At 43.0% G+C, this 23605-nt stretch overlaps 1 protein-coding gene across 1 annotated transcript in view; it reads right to left on the bottom strand.

Annotated features, from left to right (window-relative positions):
• Window positions 1-23344, bottom strand: part of crebbpb (CREB binding protein b) — a 56256-nt gene extending 32912 nt beyond the window's left edge. Inside the window, 6 exon segments of the mRNA XM_042318311.1 lie at window positions 2990-3080; window positions 3461-3721; window positions 6229-6342; window positions 10080-10329; window positions 11654-11857; window positions 22883-23344. Coding sequence (XP_042174245.1) covers window positions 2990-3080; window positions 3461-3721; window positions 6229-6342; window positions 10080-10329; window positions 11654-11857; window positions 22883-23308 — 1346 coding nt within the window. The 5' untranslated portion in view covers window positions 23309-23344.
• Between the last annotated feature and the right edge of the window lie 261 nt (window positions 23345-23605).

The following is a 23605-nucleotide window of genomic DNA, read 5'->3' as shown; positions in this document are numbered from 1 at the left end:
GTGGAGGAATATTTTAGGAACGGAAGAGAGGACATCGTTTTGGACTGGTAAGTTCTTATCATGCTAACGCCCTTGTTTGAAATTAATTATATTATTATTATTTTTTTAAATTTAGAAGCAATATATAAACATGTCATGAAATGTGAAATGCGTGTGTCTGCCGCCCCACCCCAACCCACATGAAATAGCCTATTTGAGGCTGTTGAGGAGAGTGCAGGACCACATCAATGGCCAAAGTGAAATGGAGACAGTAGATACAGCTGGTCTGTTGTAATATAATAAAGACAGTAGATCTAGCTGGTCTGTCATAATATAATAGAGACAGTAGATTCTCTGAAATGTCATAATATAAAAGAGACTACCTGGCATGATGACTCCTTGCTGTCCCCAGTCCACCTGGCCTTGCCGCTGTTCCAGTTTCAACTGTTCTGCCTTTGGCTATGGAACCCTAAACTGTTCATTTTTACTCTTGAGGTACTGTCCTGTTGCACCCTCTACAACCACTGTGATCTCCACCCAGCACAGCCAGAAGAGGACTGGCCACCCCTCATAGCCTGGTACAATTCTAGGTTTCTTCCTAGGTTTTTGCCTCTCTAGGGAGTTTTTCCTAGCCACCGTGCTTCTACACCTGCATTGCTTGCTGTTTGGGGTTTTAGGCTGGGGCTATATAAATTGATTTGATTTGATAGAGGACTGAGGGTCTTCCAAATATTGAAAGTGTGTAAATAGTTAACCATGTTATTTTGTAAATATATATATATATATTTTTTTTTTTTTCATATATTTGTTAGAATACCATTTTGCTATTTTGTATATAGTTATTTGTTTCAAAATGTATACCTTAACCAATTTGGCCACTTGTGTGGGACACCTGGTGACTTCATGATAAATGTAATGTAGCACACTCATTTTGAAAGTTATCATTCTGAAACTTTACACAAGTACTGTTGCCCTCATATTTTTCACTGAAATTGTCCACATCATCCTATCTTGTTCATTTTAAAGATACAAAAATAAAAAATGTATGTTTTTTCATTGTTTTATCTAAACCAGATCTATTGTGTGTTATTCTCCTACATTCAATTGACATTTACACAAACTTCAGAGTGTTTTCTTTCAAATGGTACCAAGAATATGCATATCCTTGGTTCTGTGCCTGAGCTACAGGCAGTTAGATTTGGGTATGTCTTCAGGCAGAAATTGCACAAAGTAGGGGGGGAGCTGCAAGAGGTTAATGTTCTATAGCCTGCTACAAGAAGTGAGTCATTAGTGAATGTGCATTATACATGGTTTTTGTTCAATTTGTAACAAAAAAAAGGCATTTTCAGACTTGAAATCCAGATCAGTGATTGCCTGCGATTGGTACCCTTCCCCCAGGTGTGTGCCTCAACACAATCCTGTCTAGCAGCTCTACGGACAACTCCTTCAACCTCATGGCTTGCCTTTTGCTGACATGCACTGTAAACTGTGGGACCTTATCTAGACAGGTGTGCACCTTTCCAAATAAACTCGAATCAAGTTGTAGAAACAACGATGATCAATGGAAACAGGATGCATGCACCTGAGCTCAATTTCGAGTCTCATAGCAAAAAAGGTCTGAATACTAAAAGTAAAAAAGAACGGTTTTCACTTTGTCATTATGGGATATTGTGTGTAGATTGATGAGGAAATGTTTTTAATTAATACATTTTAGAATAAGGTTGGAACATAAAATGTGGAAAACGTGAAGGGGTCTGAATAAAATGAATGGTAAATAATGTAGTGTCATTTTGGAGTCACTTGTAAATAAGAATATAATATGCTTCTAAACACATCTACATTAATGTGAATTATAGCATGATAACGGAGAGTCCTGAATTAACTGTAAATAACGATTAGTGAGAAAGTTAGATGCACAAATATCATACCCCCACTAAAATGCTAACCTCCCCTGTTAATGTAATGGTGAGAGGTTAGCATGGCTTGGGGTATGACATAAAATGCTAACCTCCCCTGTTATTGTAATGGTGAGAAGTTAGCATGTCTTGGGGTATGACATAAAATGCTAACCTCCCCTGTTATTGTAATGGTGAGAAGTTAGCATGTCTTGGGGGTATGACATAAAATGCTAACCTCCCCTGTTATTGTAATGGTGAGAAGTTAGCATGTCTTGGGGTATGGTATAAAATGCTAACCTCCCCTGTTATTGTAATGGTGAGAGGTTAGCATGTCTTGGGGGTATGACATAAAATGCTAACCTCCCCTGTTATTGTAATGGTGAGAAGTTAGCATGTCTTGGGGGTATGATATAAAATGCTAACCTCCCCTGTTATTGTATGGTGAGAGGTTGGCATGTCAAGAAGGCATGATATTTGTGCGACTAACTTTCAATATCAATATTCACGATTCATTCAGGACTATCCGTAATCATATTAGCATCCACATTAAAGTATAAGTCTCTAGAAATATATTCTATCATATTCTATTCTCACTTACAAAAGTGCCTCCAAAGTGACAATACATTACTTACCATGAATTTATATTTGGCACAAACTCATCTGGAACACAAACAAAACAAACAGCAAATGCATCCACCAAATTTGTTGTCACAAGCTTAATGCAATCATTTCAAGCTAGGAATCAGGACCCAAATAACATACTTTTGACTACCTTAATACATAAGTGAATTAGTCCTACTATTTGTTACCCTAAAACAGGGAGGACTATGTACAATAAGTGCTGTAATTTCTAAACGGTTCACCTGATATGGATGAAAATACCCTCAAATTAAAGCTGACAGTCCGCACTTTAACCTCATAGTCATTTGATCATTTCAATGCTGGAGTACAGGGACAAAACAAAAAATGGTCACTTTCCCAATACTTTTGGAGCTCATTGTAAAAATGTTGAGTGCTGCTGTACACTGTAGTGGGCCCAGCTCTGTACCACCCAGTTGGAGTGATCTAGGGCACAGAATTAAGAGAGAATCTAAATGGGTGAGCGGACTCACTTGTTGAGCGACGAGGGGAGCGATGAGTCCAAGAGCATGCCGGTCTCTGAGGGCACGCCCACCCCTCCTCCGGCCATGTTCATGTTAGTGCCTGAGAGAGAACACAGCAAACCAGAGGCAGCATTACCACCAAAACAGTGACCAATACCCTCACTATACCACTTCGACTCATCACACGAGACCCTTATACAGAGAACTATACCAAAATGATTTAACGAGTCAACCAATCAAACAAACCAATCATTGGTTTTAAATAACTATTTCATGTGTCTGGGATTTCATCCTCTGGGATTTCAAATTGTGCATATTTGCAAACCCAAAATTCAATTCAGTTGAATCAATCGTATGCATCTATCAACCAATTTTTACTTTTATAATTGAGTCCTTCAGCAGATGCTCTTATCCTATTGTGCTCAAGTGCTTTACAGTAACCTAGCATAAAACTCCAATGAGACCAAGCAACATTCTTACCTAGTGCATTGATGGAGCGTAGCTGCTGCCCTCCCTGGGCTGTGTTCTGTCCTCCAGGTCCTCCCTGTCCCTGAGCAGGGGACTGGTTACCATAGGGCAGGCCCAGGGCAGCGTAGGCCCGCTGCATTGAACTGGGGTCGATGTGCCCGCTGCTGACCCCGCCACTGTTCATGGAGGAACCCGGGGAGCTGCCGGGAGGGCCTGTGCCCACCGTGGCATTGATGGCACTCTGCAGGCTGGCGCCGGGCGAACCCAGCATGGCTGGAGAGAGAGAGAGGAGACATTTTTGAAACATTTCAAAGAGAAACCTTATTGCTTTGGCAATACAATAACTTTTGTATCAAATTGAAGAGGGTGGTGGGTGGAGAGGGAGATGAGTAATTATGAACACAACTGCACATAACCCACCAATCTCCCCCAGTTTTCAAACAGAACTACAGTTAGGACTTGGCTTGGGCCTATGTTAATAAATCACTAGTATGCCCTTCCAGAAAAGGTCTGCCGTATGTTACGTTTGATGAAAAGCAAGTCAATTATTTTTCTCACAGAAGTCATAAAAAACTCAAGTTGTTAAACAAAGCAAAATTGTAAAGCCTACATTTTTTATGATCTAAAATAATATTTATCCGCTTCCACCCAAAGATCCTACTACTGCTCTATTCCTCACTGTATGTTGATCTGTGACCGGCAGAGAGAATATGCAGGTTGCCTCTGTGGGGGATTTAAATCAGTCACCGGTTTTCTGGCCAATCAGAGATTTCTCCCCTTGAGCTCCTCCCCCACAGATAGAAACTCCGGAGCCCCTCCCCCAGGGTGTCAGATTACAGGCCCAGCATTCTACAGGAATCCTTCACAGCCAGCACAGAGCAAACACAGAGCACAGCTAGGGATACGGCTGCAGGTGGCGCCACTGGAAACTTCACTTGCTCACTCACTCTAGGGTTCTATGCTCTCAGCTCAGCATGCTTCTCTGTTGACAATTCAGTTACATTGTACATTTTTTTTTTTTTTTAAATGAACTTACATTCAAGCCCTTAATCAACAATGTAAGCCTTTCACTGTAAGGTCTACACTTGTTGTATTCGGCGCATGTGACTAATTCAATTAGATTTACATCGCAAATCATTTATAGCGCAAGTGTGTTATAGTGTGGAATGCATCTGTTGTCAATTAAATGTGTCAGTATTTGTATCTGTGCCGACAATATGTAAATACATTTAAATGAAATACTGACTGAGGAGACCGATTTCTGTATGAAAACTTTGAGGGGCGACAACAACCGGTTTATCTACAGTGCGTTCGGAAAGTATTCACACCCCTGGACTTTTTTCACATTTTGTTACTTTACAGCATTAACTCAATCTACACACAATACCCGCATCCTTGAGATGTTTCTGCAACTTGATTGGAGTCCACCTTTAGTAAATTCAATTGATTGGACAAGATTTGGAAAGGCAAACACCTGTCTATATAAAGTCCCACAGTTGACAGTGCATGTCAGAGCAAGAATTGTCCGTAGAGCTCTGACAAGATTGTGTCGAGACACAGATCTGGGGAAGGTCACCAAAAACATTCTGCAGCATTGATGGTCCCCAAGAACACAGGGGCCTCCATTATGCTTAAATGGAAGAAGTTTGGAACCACAAAGACTCTTCCTAGAGCTGGTCGCCCAGCCAAACTGAGCAAACGGGGAAGAAGGGTCTTGTTCAGGGAGGTGACCAAGAACCCGATGGTCTCTCTGACAGAGCTCCAGAGTTCCTCTGTGGAGATGGGAGAACCTTCCAGAAGGACAACCATCTCTGCAGCACTCCACCAATCAGGCCTTTATAGTCGATTGGCCAAATGGAAGCCACTCCTCAGTAAAAGGCACATAACAGCCCACTTGGAGTTTGCCAAAAGGACAAGATTCTCTGGTCTGATGAAACCAAGATTGAACTCTTTGGCCTGAATGCCAAGCGTCACGTCTGGAGGAAACCTGGCACCATCCCTACGGTGAAGCTTGGTGGTGGCAGCATCATGCTGTCGGAGTGTTTTTCAGCGGTAGGGACTGGGAGACTTGTTAGGATGGAGGGAAAGATGAACAGAGTAAAGTACAGAGAGATCCTTGATGAAAACCTGCTCCAGAGAGCTCAGGACCTCAAACTGGGTGACGGTTCCCCTTCCAACAGGACAACGACCTTATGCACACAGCCAAGACAACACAGGAGTGGCTTCATGACAATTCTCTGAATGTCCTTGAGTGGCCCAGCCAGAGTCCGGACTTGAATCCGATCAAATATCTCTGGAGAGACATGTAAATAGCTGTGCAGCGACACTCCCCATACAACAAGACAGCACTTGAGAGGATCTACAGAGAAGAATGGGAGAAACATCCCAAATACAGGTGTGCGAAGCTTGCAGCGTCATACCCAAGAAGACGAGGCTGTAGTCACTGTTAAAGGTATTTCAACAAAGTACTGAATAAAAGGGTCTGAATACTTATGTAAATGCTATATTTCCATTATGTTTTTAAATTACATTTGCAAAAATGACAGGATATTGAGTGTAGATTGATGAGGAAACAAAACAATTCAATCAATTTTAGGATATGGCTCTAACGTAACAAAATGTGGAAAAGGGGTTCTGAATACCTTCCGAATGCACTGTATCTACTTGAATGGCTATGCTAATGCCAAAACACCTGTATGGGAGGATATTACACAAAACCCAACATTACACACATGTGTGTGATGGACTACGGGTCGTAGGGTAAAACAACAGGTACTCACGCTGCTGGTTCCTTTTGTCGCTGGCGTTCTTCAGCGGCAGGCAGACGGGACAGTCATGCCGCGTGCAGTTCTTCCAGTGAGAAATTATCTGTCTGGACGACGCACAGTGAGCCACTGAGGGGATAGAAGGATAAGAGAGGGAGAGGAAGAGAGAGAGGGAGGGGGGGAGGAGGGAGAGAATGATGAATGAGAGAAAGGAAAGAGATTGAATGAAAGAGCAAGAAAGATGAGGGATGACAAGAGGGAGAGAGAAGGCAACAAGTCATTGAAAAACACATACAGTAGCTATGACAAGATGACCACTTCCTGTCCAAGACACCATATAAGCTGGGCAAATAAACACCCGGGCACATAAAACATGCTTTTGCCCAGTAAATCACAGAGCCAAAGAAAAAACAACAGAAATCAAAAGTTAGTAACTATTCCAAGCCTAATGTGACTGTTGCCTAATGGGCCCTGTGGACTAACAGAAAGGTACCATTGTGTTCACACAGTCAGATAATTGCTGTAATAGATTTGATTTAGACCCAGGGAATGGAAGTAAATGGTTGTGATTGCTCAGGAGGAAGACTCCAATAACAGCATGATTAGGGGCTTTAGAGACACACGGTGGTGAACATCCTACTGATATATATCAATGCATTAACTTAACTACTTCGATATAGGGGGCGCTCTTTTAATTTTTGGATGAAAAACGTTCCCGTTTTAAACAAGATATTTTGTCACGAAAAGATGCTCGACTATGCATATAATTGACAGCTTTGGAAAGAAAACACTCTGACGTTTCCAAAACTGCAAAGATATTGTCTGTGAGTGCCACAGAACAGATGTTACAGAAAAACCCCAGATAAAAATACAATCAGGAAGTGCCGCATTTTTTGAAACCGCCTCATGGCAATGACTCCTTATATGGCTGTGGGGGAGCTAGGAGTCAGCTAACCTTTTCCACGTTTTCCCCAAGGTGTCTGCAGCATTGTGACGTATTTGTAGGCATATCATTGGAAGATTGACCCTAAGAGACTACATTTACCAGGTGGTCGCTTGGTGTCTTCCGTTGCAATTATTGGGTAATCTCAGCTGCAAGTACTTTTCCGTTTGCTACTGAGGAGAAACCCAACTGCCACGAAGGATTTATCATCGAACAGATATGTGAAAAACACCTTGAGGATGATTCTAAACAACGTTTGCCATGTTTGTCGATATTATGGAGTTAATTTGGAAAAAGTTTGGCGTTGTAGTGAATGAATTTTCGGGTTTTTTTCTTAGCCAAAAGTGATGAACAAAATGGGGCGATTTCTCCTACACAAATAAAAAATTTGAAAAAATGACAATTTGCTATCTAACTGAGAGTCTCCTCATTGAAAAATTCAGAAGTTCTTCAAAGGTAAGTGATTATATTTGAATGCTTTTCTTGTTTTTGTGAAAATGTTGCCTGCTGAATGCTAGGCTTAATGCTATGCTAGGATATCAATACTCTTACACAAATTCTTGTGTAGCTTTGGTTGAAAAGCACATTTTGAAAATCTGAGATGACTGTTGTTAACAAAAGGCTAAGCTTGTGTTTCAATATATTTATTTCATTTCATTTGCGATTTTCATGAATAGAAAAAGTTGCGTTATGCTAATGCATTATAGTTGAAGTATTTTTCTGTCGATTTCTCAGCCAAGCAGGATGAACAAACGTGACGTTTTTCACCTACAAAAATATTATTTTTGGGAAAAAGGAACATTTGCTATCTAACTGGGAGTCTCCTGAGTGAAAGCATCTGAAGTTCTTCAAAGGTAAATGATTTCATTTGGTTGCTTTTCTTTTTGTGAAAATGTTGCCTGCTGCCAGCACAGCCTAGCATAGCATTATGCCATGCTAAACTTACACAAATGCTTGTCTAGCGTTGGCTGTAACGCATATTTTGAGAATCTGAGATGACAGTGTTGTTAACAAAAGGCTAAGCTTGTGTTTGAATATATTTATTTCATTTCATTTGCGATTTTCATGAATAGGAAACGTTGCGTTATGGTAATGAGCTTGAGGCTATGATTACGCTCCCGGATACGGGATTGCTCGTCGCTAGAGGTTAAGTGGAAGTTAACATCCATCCCTTCAAGAGTATAAAAGAGGTCATTCTACTCCTGCTAACATCAAATAAGTCTCATCCCAGAGTTTATATTACTTAAAGAAAAGCCTCAAGTATTTGAGTTATCATTAATAATTAGAGCTAGGGTCTATTTTCCTGAATTTCTGCCTGACTGACTGTTACTCTGACTGTGACTGCCTGTTACTCAGGCCCAGAAGCCAGGATATGCATATAAGTAGCATTGGATAGAAAACACTGATGTTTGTAGAAATGTTAAAATAATGTATGCGACTATAACACAACTGATATGGTAGTCGAAAATCGAAAGAAAAACCAACCATAATTATTATTATTTTTATGTCCCAGGCTCTTATAATGGAAAGCTATGGGTCCTATGCAATTCTAGCTCCCAGATTTAAATTCCTATGGCTTCCACTAGATGTCAACTGTCTTTGTTCAAGGTTTCAGGCTTGTTTCTTACAAAATGAGTAAGAATTAGGAGTTTTAGCACAAAGAGTCTCAGTGGAAAATCAATTTGTTCACGCGAGACAGACACACGCCTGCCAATTTCACTTTTCTATTGAAAAAACGGCTTTCCGTATAAAAAATTATAGTTTATTTACATTTTAGCGTACCTGAGGCCAACTAAACAGACCTTTTGGGATATAAAGAAGGATTTTATCTAACAAAACAACCATTCATGTTGTAGCTGGGACCCTTGGGATTGCAAACAGAGGAAGATTTTCAAAAGTAAGCGATTTATTTAATTGCAATTTGTGATTTCATGAAGCTTGTGCTGGTTGAAAAATATGTTGTGGGGCATCGTCCTCAAACAATTGCATGGTATGCTTTCGCTATAAAGCCAAATGTAAATCGGGCAGTGCAGTTAGATTAACAAGAATTTAAGCTTTTAAATGATATAAGATACTTGTACGTTCATAAATGTTTAATATTACGATTATTTATTTGAATTGCTAGCAGGCTATCCCACAGGGCTAGTCGGTACGTGACATATAACACCACAAAATGTTAAAACAAATACAACATTGGAACCGGCAAACCCAAACAACAAGGCAATTTAAACAAATAACATCATATATCCTCATTTGACCCCATAGCCATTAAAACACATTAGCAATATGACTGGCACCTCAGGGGTTAAAAGTCAGAGGCCATCGACCTAGAGACACCCTTTAATGTCCAGAGCAGCACGGGGCGGGAGGAAAGCGCCGTAGCCACCCAGACAGAGACTCAGTGTGGAGACTAAAGCCACTCGAGTATTTACATTAGGCCTAAGCACCCAGACAGGCTTTTAAAACAAGCCCCGGGATTTATAGCTGCTGGTGTCCTCACTATTAATATAGGCTGGAGCGGGATGCAAACAGGAGGGAGGGAATGGAAGACAATGGTTCTTTCCAAATGAATCTTTCCTCAATTCTGCAAATCCTCTCTTCACTTCCTCCTCAAAACACACAGAAGGTCAGAGGGCAGGGACCTTCAACCTTCTCCAATACGGTTGAGAAGTAGTTGAGCAGATAGGATGCCAGGAATAGCAGAAAGACCAATTCAGATGGAGCCATGGAGAAGGAGGAGAGAGGGGCTTTGGACACAGCAGCACAGAGAAAGGTAACCAACTTGACTTCTTACATTAAATGGAGTAAAGCTGATATCCCGTTGGACATTAACGAGTGTTTGTTCAATCATATTCACACAGGCTCAGTCCCCCAACACTTAACCAGCAACCAACACCACAACCCCCCTTCCCCAGACACTCACCCTGGCAGGACTTGCCGGCCTGGCAGTGGGTCATGTGGTTGAGGACGTTCTTCATGGTGCGGCAGTGTGGCAGGGCGCAGGCCCGCACCTCCCCATTGGCCTGCTCCCGCCGCTGGCACTTGTGGGCGTGGAGCAGCAGGACCAGCTGTTGCTGGATGAGCTTGCGCTTCTCTGGGTCGGCCGTGTGGCTCGCCGTCGCTGCAGACACCCCACCGCCAGGGACCATGGAGGATACCTGCTGCATCTGGGCCTTGGGAGGGAAACGCAACAAATAAGTGAGGCAGACTGGATTTATTTGAAACTTAGCTTGAACCCAATTACTTGAACCCAATTACTTGAATTGGAACTGGGTTGCTTGAATTGGATCCCTGAACCATTTATATTGAAATGGAATCACCCAATCCCTGTAATTAAGCCTACTTATACAAGTACATTACTTTCACAATTTGATAAAAAGCTGATCTACAACGCATTTATGCCGAGATCAACGGGGTGAGGTTTGATTAGGGAGAAAGAGGGAAAACATTTGTGTGAGAAAGACAAAGAGCGGCGGGGGAAGAGTGGTGAACAGAGAAAGAACGATTCCCAGACAGAATAATGGGAGGCAGCCAGTGAATGAATCAAAAAAGAAAAGCCCCCCCCCCCCAAAAGGCCTGGTAAACATCCAACTATTTCACATAAGACTCCATTAACCTTTAACCAAAATAGAAACACAACTATTTCCTCTGTAATGAGTTCATTAGGCCCTTTTCCTGTTCCTGGGAGAGAGATTTGCATGCAGTATTTACTCAGTGCCTTGAAAGAGACCCCTCTCTTTTTCTCTTCCTCTTTCCCTCATTCTCTCTCTCTCTGTACAACAATATTCTGAGTGGAGTGCATTTTAACAAATGTTTCCCCCTTCCAACAATCTCTCATTCTGCATTCCAGGCCTGGTTTTTGGAGATGGAAGAGAAATGTGTCAGAATAATTGTTCCAATACTGTGGCATTGGGAACTGCAGCGTTATTCAAAGTCAATGCAGAGACTAATGGACTTCAGGAGAGTTGTCACTACGTGAGACTAAATCTGAAAGGATTTGATAGGCAGGGGGTAATTTTCACCGTATTGCTTCAACCAATCCTCTCATAGTATGTAGGATCTAGGGGTCAATGATAGGGGTTTTAGAGACCAGTCCTCTAACTAGGGCCTAATTTAATCTCTTCACTGTTCATACATCTGAAAGGACTAGGTAGGTGTGCACATTAATATGATGATGGCTTCACTTAACTCTGATAAACTGAGTGGAGATTCCAACATATCTTTTGTATAGTCAGTACTTTCAGATGTGAGAACACCAAGAGGGTAGGGGCAAGGTAACAAGTCTGAAACACAAAGGCATGGGGACCACATCAGATCTGAGAGCTGATTTTTGTGGCCCACAGACAGCTATCGGATTCCAACTGTTTAAGGGGGCGAGACGAAGAGGCTCGAGATCCAAATGGAAACAGATCTTTCCCAGAACCCTCCATTTAGGTCATCGTGTAAACTTAACACAGGTTTGCATTTCTCCTTTTCTACAAAGTTGGAGGAACTTACCAGGTTTGGCATGCTGCTGGCCCCTTTCAGGTCACTGGGGAAGGGGGGCTGGCTGTTGGCCCCTTTCAGGTCACTGGGGAAGGGGGGCAGGCTGTTGGCAAGGGCTGCCTTGTTCCGGAGCTGTTGCTGGGCGTTCACCCCCATCTGCTGCTGGGCCCCGCCCTGACCGTACTGCTGCCCAAAAGGACTGCCAGCCATACCCATCTACAGAGAGACAAGGGATTAGGACCATCTCTGAGGTGAACCAGGTCTCTGTTCATGAGTTTCAAAATGGGTCAAGAAGGACCAGGACAATGCATGATTTGGGACTGTAAAACCGTGAAACTAACCTATTGGGTTCAAATGAAATTGGGCCCCAACACTGCAAAGCCCAGCCACAGGTTTCCCTACTGCACACAATACCAAAGAGCCTGGTGTTTTAGCACTGATTCTGTGGGGATTGTCTAGAAGGGGAGAATGACGTGCAATGGCGGGTCTGGCGGTTGACATCTGTCTCTCCGTGGTTGAGATAAGAGGAAGTGGCCCCTGTTACAAGGCCTCCCCAAATCACGCCATCTCTCAACCACAACATGTGATAGTAAACAAGGGAGCACCTAAACCTAACACAGGCTAGGTATAGATATGAATATATGTCTTACAAGTTACTTGTAGATGATTATACATGTCGGATCTTGTGGACGAGCTCATTGAAATGGATGAAAATAGGAGAGAGCGGTCAGATGCAGTGTGACTTATTTCAACAGGTCTTTGTCCCCCCCCATCGTTATAACTGCCAAACGCAAAATCAGGCAAATAAGGAAACAGAGGTATGAAAGAAACATTTACCCATGAGTAGCTGCCAAATCCCATCCATTTATCTATCCATCTACCATCATTAAACTTCCTTGACTAGCTTCTCAATGTGATTTGAACACATAAAATACACTATTTCAGAGCCAGTGGGTGGTGCAAGATCTGCTGCAGGCATGCGCCGCTACAATCTCTTTAGAATAAATAAAAAAAACACTAATTTTGATCTTCCAATATGACCAATAAGGTTTAAAACCTTGAATTGTGACATCTACAATGATTATACCAAACCTTAGAAACACCTTCCTAATATTGAGTTGCAACCCCTTTTGCCCTCCACATGCCCTGACAAATTCAGGCTAAGGCCTCTACAAGGTGTCCAAAGCGTTCCACAGGGATGCTGGCCCATGTTGAGTCCAATGCTTCCCACAGTTGTGTCAAGTTGGCTGGATGTTGATACACACGGGAAACTGTTGAGCGTGAAACACAGCAGCGCTGCAGTTCTTGACACAAACCGGTGTGCCTGGCACCTACTGCCACACCCCATTCAAAGGCCTTTACAGTGCATTCGGAAAGTATTCATTTTGTTATGTTACATCCGTATACTAAAATGGAGACTTGTTTTTCCCCCCACATCAATCTGCACACAATACCCCAAAATGACAAAGCAAAAACAGGTTTAGATTGAAAGATCACTTTTACAAAAGTATTCAGACCCTTTACTCCGTACTTTGTTGAAGCACCTTTGGCAGCGATTACAGCCTTTGCGTCTTCTTGGGTAAAACACTACAAACTTGGCACACCTGTATTTTTCACAGATGATTTATCGGGTTCAAGTTCAGGCCACTCAAGGACATTAAGAGACTGTCCCAAAGCCACTCCTGCGTTGTCTTGGCTGTGTGGTTAGAGTCGTTGGAAGGTGAACCTTCCTGTTGGAAGGTGAACCTTCGAACCAGTCTGAGGTCCTGAGCACTCTGGAGCAGGTTTCATCAAGGATCTCGCTGTACTTTGTTCCATTCATCTTTTCCTCAATCCTGACTAGTCTCCCAGTCCCTGCCGCTGAAAAACATCCCCACAGCATGATGCTGCCACCAACATGCTTCACCGTAGGGATGGTGCCCGGTTTCCTCCAGACGTGACGCTTGGCATTCAGGCCAAAGAGTTCAAACTTGGTTTCATCAGACCAGAGAATCTTGTTCCTAATGGTCTGAGAGTCCTTTAGGTGCCTTTTCCCAAGCGGGCTGTCATGTGCCTTTTACAGAGGAGTGGCTTCCGTTTGGCCACTCTACCATAAAGGCCTGATGGAGTGCTGCAGAGAATGTTGTCCTTCTGGAAGGTTCTCCCATCTCCACAGAGAAACTCTGGAGCTCTGTCAGAGTGACCATCGGGTTCTTGGTCACCTCCCTGACCAAGGCCCTTCTCCCCCAATTGCTCAGTTTGGCCGGGCGACCAGATCTCGGAATAGTCTTGGTGGTTCCAAACTTCTTCTATTTAAGAACGATGGAGGCCACTGAATTTTTTTTGGTACCCTTCCCCAGATCTGTGCCTCGACACAATCCTGTCAGAGCTCTACGGACAATTCCTTCAACCGCATTACTTGGTTTATGCTCTGACATGCACTGTCAACTGTGGGACCTTATATAGACAGGTATTTGCCTTTCCAAATCATGTCCAATCAATTCAATTTACCACAGGCGGCCTCCAATCAAGTTGTAGAAACATCTCAAGGATGATCAAAGGAAACAGGATGCACCTGAGCTCAATTTTAAGTCTATTAGCAAAGGGTCTGAATACTTATGTAAATAAAAATACATTTTCTAACATTTTGAAAAACTTTTTTCACATTGTCATTATGGGGTATTGTGTGTAGATTGATGAAGAAAAACATTTGAATCCATTTCAGAATAAGGCTGTAACGTAACAAAATGTGGAAAAGGGAAAGGGGTTTGAATACTTTACGCATGGACTGTACATCATTTGTATTCCCCATTCACCCTCTGAATGACACACATACACAATCCATGTCTCAATTGTCTTAAGGCTTAAAAATCCTTCTTTAACCTGTCTCCTCCCCTTCATCTACACTGATTAAAGTGGATTTAACAAGTGACATCAATAAAGGATCATAGCTGTCACCTGGATTCACCTGGTCAGTCGATGTCATGGAAAGAGCAGGCGTTCTTAATGATTTGTCAGTGTATAGCTCAGGTCTTCAAGTGTCAGCAGTTGCTACATCCATTTTTGGACTTTATGATATGTACCCAATAAATACCTCACTAGCTTACAATGTCGTACCCCATCAGAACCCAAAATAAGCTTGTTTTACCCCAATGTTTGTAAACAAATTAAATGTAAACAAACGCTGTTTACCCGCAAATCATGGTTAAAACTATACTTGTAATATCAAAGAGTCCTTGCATCCATAGCTTTGTCTTTGAATTGGAGAGTGATTACATTTCCCCAGCCCAATCCCTCAGCTTTTTACCGAAACAGGGGCGAGGAGATCATTTGTTATCGTTTCAACTGCTGATTGCCACTTCAGTATGTTGGATGACTAGCAATCGAGCATAATGACCTAATCCCCATTTCTAGTCCATCCCTCTCCTGGTGTGCATGTGTACACAGCCCTGCCTGCTCTGCTCTAGCAGCATGCTCCTCTACTGTGCTCCGCTGTGCTTAGTGGCGAGGAGGAGGCTCTCCCGCCGTTGTCAGCGCTCCAGCAGACAGATGAAAGAGACGGAGACCAGCATCAGTGTAGCCACGCTCAACAGCTGAGCTCTAGTCTGCCCCACCCCCTACATACAGTGGAGCTCTGACGTGACGACTTCCTCTCTGCCTCACGTTCACTATAGTCTCCCACAAACAAACAGTCTCACGCGCCTGGGCTAGCACAGGCACGCACACGCTTACTGACTGGCTGACACACTTCAAGCTTGAACTTTTTACACGCAGGCCAACTCTAGACTGGCTCTCCCTCTAGCTCCAACACACACTCCTTCCTACCTGAGCTGTTATTTAGCACATCTTCCAAAGTCACAACAGCCCCCCCCGCCCCCCCCGAGCTTTAGGACGCCCCAACACACACTCTTTTTATCATACCGGTAACTGAAGATTATACAGTTGGCATTTCAAAATACTCCAGTATACAGCACAACGCAGGGGAATCAACTCCCAAATTCTAACTAGAGCGAACATGCACTAAAAAGTGATACATTCAAAACACACCCCAGACAGATGTGGAGACGGTCTCTGAAATAGCCGCTTTCCCCCTCTCCATCCCTCGCTCCTCCTCCTTTCTCTCCTTCCACACACACACACACACACACACACACACACACACACACACACGTCCCCTTAACATGATTTACAGCTCCATTATGAGCCAAGGGGCCAGGGAGGGCCAGCACACACACACAATTGGAAGAGAAAGAAGAAAATAAGGAGAAAGAAAAAGAATGAAGGTAAACTAGACGGAGGAAGAGAATGTTAGAGGGACAGCGAGAGAGAAAGAGGACTCACGGAGAATGAATGAGAAAGAAAACAAAATAGAGAATGAGAGTTCACATGCCCTATGCCAAACCAGGGGTGTACCGCTTGAATTTCTTTGAATGGCATTGGTAGCAGTACTGTAGCTAACGGAAACAACGACAGACCTGAGAGTATACCAGGTTGTGGTTGTCTCATGGCCAGACCACAAACCCAAAGGCTCTTTTAGGTGCAACCAGTGCCACCATTGCAGAACTATCGCACAGGAAAAGTCTTCTGTTGACAGCTTCTAAAATGGATTATTACGTCACGCACTTCATTAACTGTAAAACCACTCATGTCATCTACAGAATGGAATGTCCACAGTGCAAGGTGTTCTACATTGGACGGACAAAGAGACGCCTTCAAGACCGCTTAGCGGAACACAAGTACGCCATACGGGTAGGCAATGAAGACGACCCCATGGCAAGGCACTACAAGTCCTTACACCATGGCCACCCTGCCTCCCTACAAGTTGTGGGTATTGATCATGTTCCGGCCTCAATTAGAAAAGGGGACCATCTTAAACAGCTAATCCAAAGGGAAAGTTTTGGGATTTACAAACTACAGGCCACTAAGCACACTGGTTTAAATGAAGATATGGATTTACAAACTACAGGCCACTAAGCACCCTGGTTTAAATGAAGATATGGATTTACAAATTACATGCCACTAAGCACACTGGTTTAAATGAAGATATGGATTTACAAATTACAAACTACACTAAGTACCCTGGTTTAAATGAAGATATGGATTTACAAACTACAGGCCACTAAGTACCCTGGTTTAAATGAAGATATGGATTTACAAACTACAGGCCACTAAGTACCCTGGTTTAAATGAAGATATGGATTTACAAACTACAGGCCACTAAGTACCCTGGTTTAAATGAAGATATGGATTTACAAACTACAGGCCACTAAGTACCCTGGTTTAAATGAAGATATGGATTTACAAACTACATGCCACTAAGTACCCTGGTTTAAATGAAGACAGATTCACTTTTTAATGTGTATAGTGAATCTTACTAGATGTTGTCCAATGAATTCTGAAAACACTCCCCCTTCAAATCAGAGCTGACTGGAAAAGCTGTTCAAAAGAGGATATTATCATTTCTTTGTACTCCCTGAGGAAGACCATGCAGAGGAAATGCGTCAGAGTTATTAAACTTAGTTTCCATTGAACATGCCATACAGATAAAGGCATTTTAATTCGTTTTTTGATGACCAATGTACCCCTTTAACCTCTCTGCGCACTGAACCCGTTAGCGGGATTAAATTCCACAACATACGGTGATCGCTACAAAAAGTCATATTAAACATTCATGAAAATACAAGTGTCTCACATGGGTCGAAAGCCTAGAATCTTGCTAATCCAACTGCGTCGTCAGATTTAAAAAATGATTTACTGCAAAAGAATACGATGCGATTATCTGAGGATAGAGCCCCATAAAACACATATATTTCAACCAGCACAGGCGTAACAAAATCACAAACTGCAATAAAATAAATTGTTTACCTTTGACGATCTTCCTCTTGTTTGCAATCCCAATGCTCATTGTTACACAATGGTCTTTTATTTGATCAAATCAATTTTTATTGTCTAACACGAAACATTTTGTGAACCGCTTGTGTCGTGAATTCCGTGTCATTCCATTTTCGACGACACATTCGATGTAAATACACACACAGAACGTGACTTTTCCAGTCATGTTTGGTTTCATTGCAATCAACTGGTTTGTTTGTAACAACCAAACCTGATGGGTCATTTCGCGGGATGTATTGACTGAAAGAAACCGATTTGAAGACAACAAGTAATGACATTGTGCACCAATGATATGACCGCTGTTTCATTGATTGACTGTATTTTAACCCAATGACCACTGATCATCTTGAAATCTAGCTGGGTAGATAGCCAATGAGCTGAGGTAAACGGCAATATGTAATGTTTATGTGTTGGAAGACCAATCCATGTAGTAAACTCTGGCGTAAAGAGGGTCATTGAAGTTTCATACCGGAAGGAGCAACGCATGTTACGCACAACATTGTTTTGGTAAAGCGCGTCTTCAGCTGTTTATATATCAATCAGTATGGCGACTAAGTCAGGGAACGCTAAATCGGAGTCTAGATATACAGATGTACACACAATTTTAGAAGAAATTGATCGGGAAAATGAGACAGAGATTGTTGTAGGACGATTCATTTAGCGATTCCCAAATGGAGGAATATTTTTTGAACGGAGAGGACATCGTTTTGGACTGGTAAGTTTCTCATGCCAATGCCGTTGTTTGAAATTAATAATGTAAAATATTATTTGTGAAATTAAATAGCCTATTTGAGGCTGTTGAGGGGAGGGCAGGCCCACAACAATGGCCAAAGTGAAATGGAGACAGTAGATACAGCTGGTCTGTTGTAATATAATAAAGACAGTAAATCTAGCTGGTCTGTCATAATATAATAGAGACAGTAGATCTAGCTGAAATGTCATCATATAAAATAGACAGTAGATCTAGCAGGTCATAATAATATATTCAACCTTATGTTCCCTGTACTTTATATATATCTGTTTATTATACCTTTTGATACAGGGCTCATATGTGAAACTATTCTAACTGAACATTTTCTTTCACAGTGACACTGACTCCGAATGGGAGGCCCCAGTGCCAAGGTTTCCATCCCCCACTGAAGCTGGTTCATCCAGCTCCTGCCACAAGTGGTGTTCATCTGCCCAAATTTATTTCTGCAGGCATGGATGTGCCTCAGGGCCAAAAGGGCACATCATGGAGGCTTCGCTGTGTTCTTCACTAAATTAAGTCCCCCATCACCTGCACCACAAGCTTGGTGACCCTCTGCTTTACAGCAGAAAGAGACTGCTGTGGCACCTGGCATCAGCAGCACAATATTGTGTAGAGGACTGAGGGTCTTCCAAATATTGAAAATGTTATTTTGTAAATGTATTTTTTTTTAAATGTTTTTTCTCCATTTTTATTTGGGGGGTGTTAGAATACCATTTTGGTATTTTGTATATAGTTATTCCATTCAAAATGTATAACTTCACCAATTTGGCCACTTGGGTACATTTGGGCTACTTGTGTGGGACACCTGGGTGACTTCATGATAAATGTCATGTAGCACACATTTTGGAAGTTATCATTCTGAAACTTTGCACAGGTACTGTTGCCCTCTTATATTTTTCACTGAAATTGTCCCCATCATCATATCTGAATGTTTGTTTTGTCTTGTTCATTTTAAAGATGATACAACAATAAAAAGGAAAAAATGTTTTTTTCATTGTATTATCTAAAACAGATCTATTGTGTTATATTCTCCTACATTCAATTCACATTTACACAAACTTCAGAGTGTTTTCTTTCAAATGAAATCAAGAATATGCATATCCTTGGTTCTGTGCCTGAGCTGCAGGCAGTTAGATTTGGGTAGGTCTTCAGGCGGAAATTGAAAAAAGTAGGGGGGTAGCTCTAAGACGTTAACCAAAGAGCACCTTCTGTCTTCCAAAATCGACTATTGTGTACCTTAGCAGCACTTCCCTTCCCCCTCTTTTTACTAGAAGTTGTCTCATGTTGTTGTGCCTACTGAACCGTCCTACTGATTCTCACAGACCACCACATCTCTGTGAATGGCAACAGTAGGTGTACTCTAGCTAGCGGGGGTGCTGTATGTAAAGCATGTCTGCTCATCAAGGTGGGGATGAATTCTATTTCAATTCAGGAAGTACACTGAAATTACTTTTCTCTTCAATTAGAAACATTTGGAATGAAGATTTTTGTTTGGTCTACTGTCTGAATGAATGGAATTGACCCCAAACCTGCTGCTGATTCAGACAGATACTAAGAACGCTGGGCTGACACTCTGGTGTCTGCCACACTTCAGCAGCATGCGTTAGTCTTGTGGCAGCTGTGCAATGTCAATACTGCCAGAGCCAGCTCTTTTATCTAGCAACCACAGCCTAACCAACGTACCATGACATGTACACACTATCCTCCACGGCTTGAAATCACTCTTTCTCCTGGCAGTAGGTTAGATGGTGAAGATACACCCAGGGTTGACCCTGCTACTGTTGCTGGGGCCTAACTATGAAAGACATGATGTTACTCCCTGTCAGTACTGTGTAAGAAAGCAACGCCAGACAGACACGTGTGTCAGCGAGCCCGGGGGTTTGTTTTATGTGGTGACGGCCTGCATGTGTCGAGTCTGTATGAACTAGCAAGCTGGTTTCCCCGTAGTTTCCTGTCAAGCCACAACAGTAGCAGAGAAAACCCATAGACATCCCTGAAACTAACACTACCACACAACTACTACACACTTTTCACAAATCAACAGATAGAGCTCGTCTTTCTCTAAACACTACTGTGCTTTCTCAGACTTGTCATCAGTACGTTTCTGCAAAGGAAACAACCTCCCTTCACCCACCTATATCCACATTCCAAAACAACTCGAAGCAGGTAAATAGTAGGCCTAAGTCTATGGGATATTAATGAAATACCAAGTTACAGGCCTAACCATAGAATTCAAATTAAATATATTTATATGGGCCTAACTCTCCATGCTTTAGCCTCAGCCTTACCTACAAGCGAGACAGGCGGAGGAACACCTATACACCCAATACACTGACCTCAGAGCAGACAGCAGGCAGACTCCAGTTGCTCCAACCAGCTAGCCAAGCAAGGGCATCCAGTAGATAACGTTAGCATTGATCCGCTATGGAGAACTCTGACTACAGTAGCTATAGGAAAAATCCCGTTATTGGAAAAGACTGTTCGGAGGTCAGCCTGTGCTCCTAACATGCTATGAAAGGTCACTTCTGCTGTCCTGGAGGGATGTATTCAACACCCCAGCTGGGTGTCCTGTTCCTCCAAAAATCCCAGGGTAAGATTACAGATGGATGTGCATATGGTGGGTGGGAGACAAGGATGCATCAGAGAGAGAGAGACCCAACAGATGCATGTGTACATGTACTGACCAACAGGGATTATAGCGCTCAATCGGTACAAGAACAATGCACTCTCACACTGAGCAGGGAATCCCTGTTCCAAACAGAGACATGACTTTGAATCTCATAGCTCAACAGTGATATGAGCAGGGATACCAGAGCTGTACCGACAATTCTGTCACCAAACCAACAACAAGCTTCCTATCTGGACAGACAGATGTACTGATGCAAAGCACACATGAAACAGACAGCCATGATGCCATGAACGAGCCATTTAGAAAGCGTTGCTCCCAGAGCACGGGAAGACTGTGGGACACAGTAAAGCAAGGACATCATTTCCCACTCCCATCTGTGTTAAGCCTGGATGAATATAATGAAATAAAAGGTAAATATACAGTACCAGTCAAAAGTTTGGACACAACTTTTCTTTATTTGTACCATTTCCTACATTGTAGAATAATAGTGAAGACATCAAAACTATGAAATCATGTAGTAACCAAAAATATATTTATATTTGAGATTATTCTAAGTAGCCACCCTTTGCCTTGATGACAGCTTTGTACACTCTGGCATTATGTCAACCAGCTTCATGAGGTAGTCACTTGGAATGCATTTCAATTAACAGATTTGCCTTGTTAAAAGTTAATGTTTGAGCCAATCGGTTGTTGTGACATGGTGGGAGTGGTATACAGAAGATAGCCCATATTATGGCAAGTACAGCTCAAATAAGCAAAGAGAAATGGCAGTCTATCATTACTTTCAGACAGAAAATTAAGAACTTTGAAAGCTTCTTCAAATGCAGTTGCAAAAACCCTCAAGCGCAAGATGAAACGGTCTCTCATGAGGACCGCCACAGGAAAGGACGATGCAGAGTTCTCTGCAGCAGAGGATAAATTAATTTGAGTTACCAGCCTCAGAAATTGCAGCCCAAATAAATGCTTCAGAGTTAAAGTAACAGACATCTTAACAACTGTTCAGAGGAGACTGCATGAATCAGGCCTTCATGGTCGAGTTGCTGCAAAGAAACCACTACTAACGGACACCAATAAGAAAAGGAGACTTGCTTGGGCCAAGAAACACAAGCAATGAACATTACACCGGTAGAAATATGTCCTTTGGTCTGATAAGTCCAATTTTTGGTTCCAATAGCCGTGTCTTTGTGAGATGCAGAGTAGATTAACGGGTTATCTCCACATGTGTGGTTCTCAACATGAAGCACGGAGGTGGTGGTGTGATGGTGCTTTACTGGTGACACTGTCAGTGATTTATTTAGAATTCAAGGCACACATAACCAACATGGCTACCACAGCATTCTGCAGCGTTACGCCATCCCATCTGGTTTGCGCTTAGTGGGACTATCATTTGTTTTTCAACAGAACATTGACCAAACACACCTCCAGGCTGTGTAAGGGCTATTTGACCAAAAAGAAGAGTGATGGAGTGCTGCATCAGATGACCTGCCCTCCACAATCACCCGACCTAAACACCAATTGAGATGGTTTGGGATGAGTTGGACCGCAGAGTGAAGGAAAAGCAGCCAACAAGTGCTCAGCATAAGTGGGAACTCCTTCAAGACAGTTGAAAAAGCATTCCAGGTGAAGCTGGTTGAGAGAATGCCAAGAGTGTGCAAAAGCTGTCATCAAGGCAAAGGGTGGCTACTTTGAAGAATCTCAAATATTAAGTATATTTTGATTTGTTTAACACTTTCTTGTTTACTAGATGATTCCATATGTGTTATTTCATAGTTTTGATGTCTTCATTATTATTCTATAGTAAAAATAAAGAAAAACCCTCAAATGAGTAAATGTGTCCAAACTTGACAGGTACTGTATATATAAATGACCAATGTATTTACAATCACAAATCATAGGCCATGGCAATGAGTTTTCCTGACCAGACTAGTCAAAACCCTCGGTCCCGAGTGAAGCCAGACAGTAAACAGATAGTACATGCACCAACACTCACCTTATTCATGTTGCTAGCCTGCTGGGCGTTCATGGCGTTGTGAGCTCCCATCTGCCCTCCTCCCTGAGCCAGAGTCTCAGCCAGCACACTGCTGCCTCCCGGCCCCACGCCCCCGGCAGCACCCTGCATGGCCTGGACCTGGTACTGCTGCAGCCCCAGCCTGCCCCGTCCTGCCGGCCCCAGGGCCCCGTTCATCACCTGGCCCGGCATCCCGTGTCCATGGCTGTTCATCATAGCCTGGTTGAAGCCCGCCATGGAGCCGTTGCCTTGTTGTCCGCTGGCGGGGCTTCCTTTCTGGGCTTGGTTGGGCGAGCCCTGGCCCATGGGGACTTTCCCCATCATGGGGCCCATGCCACCGGACCCAGCACCGCCCGCTCTCAGGAGCTCAGACAGCTGCTTGTGTTTGGCGGCAGCATCAGGGACCATGGAGCCCAGGCCCCGGGGACCTCCTCCAGGCACTCCTCGACCGCTGATCCTCAACCCCTCCCTGTTCACCCACGACTGCGTGGCCATGCACGCTCCAACTCAATCATCAAGTTTGCGGACGACACAACAGTGGTAGGCTTGATTACCAACAACGACGAGACCCACCAGGGGCACCGTTGGAGGGCATGCCCATCAGGCCACCCAGGTCCCCGTTGGGGATCAGCTCGTCTGGGAGGTCATTCTCCAGGTCGAACAGCGACACCAGGTCTAATGGGAGAAAAATGTAGTTTAGAAGGC

The sequence above is a fragment of the Oncorhynchus tshawytscha genome, unplaced genomic scaffold (genome assembly GCF_018296145.1).
Source record: "Oncorhynchus tshawytscha isolate Ot180627B unplaced genomic scaffold, Otsh_v2.0 Un_scaffold_2590_pilon_pilon, whole genome shotgun sequence".
Classification (NCBI taxonomy): domain Eukaryota; kingdom Metazoa; phylum Chordata; class Actinopteri; order Salmoniformes; family Salmonidae; genus Oncorhynchus; species Oncorhynchus tshawytscha.
The sequence above is the reverse complement of the archived record's forward strand: the minus strand, read 5'-3'. Positions and strand labels throughout refer to the sequence as shown.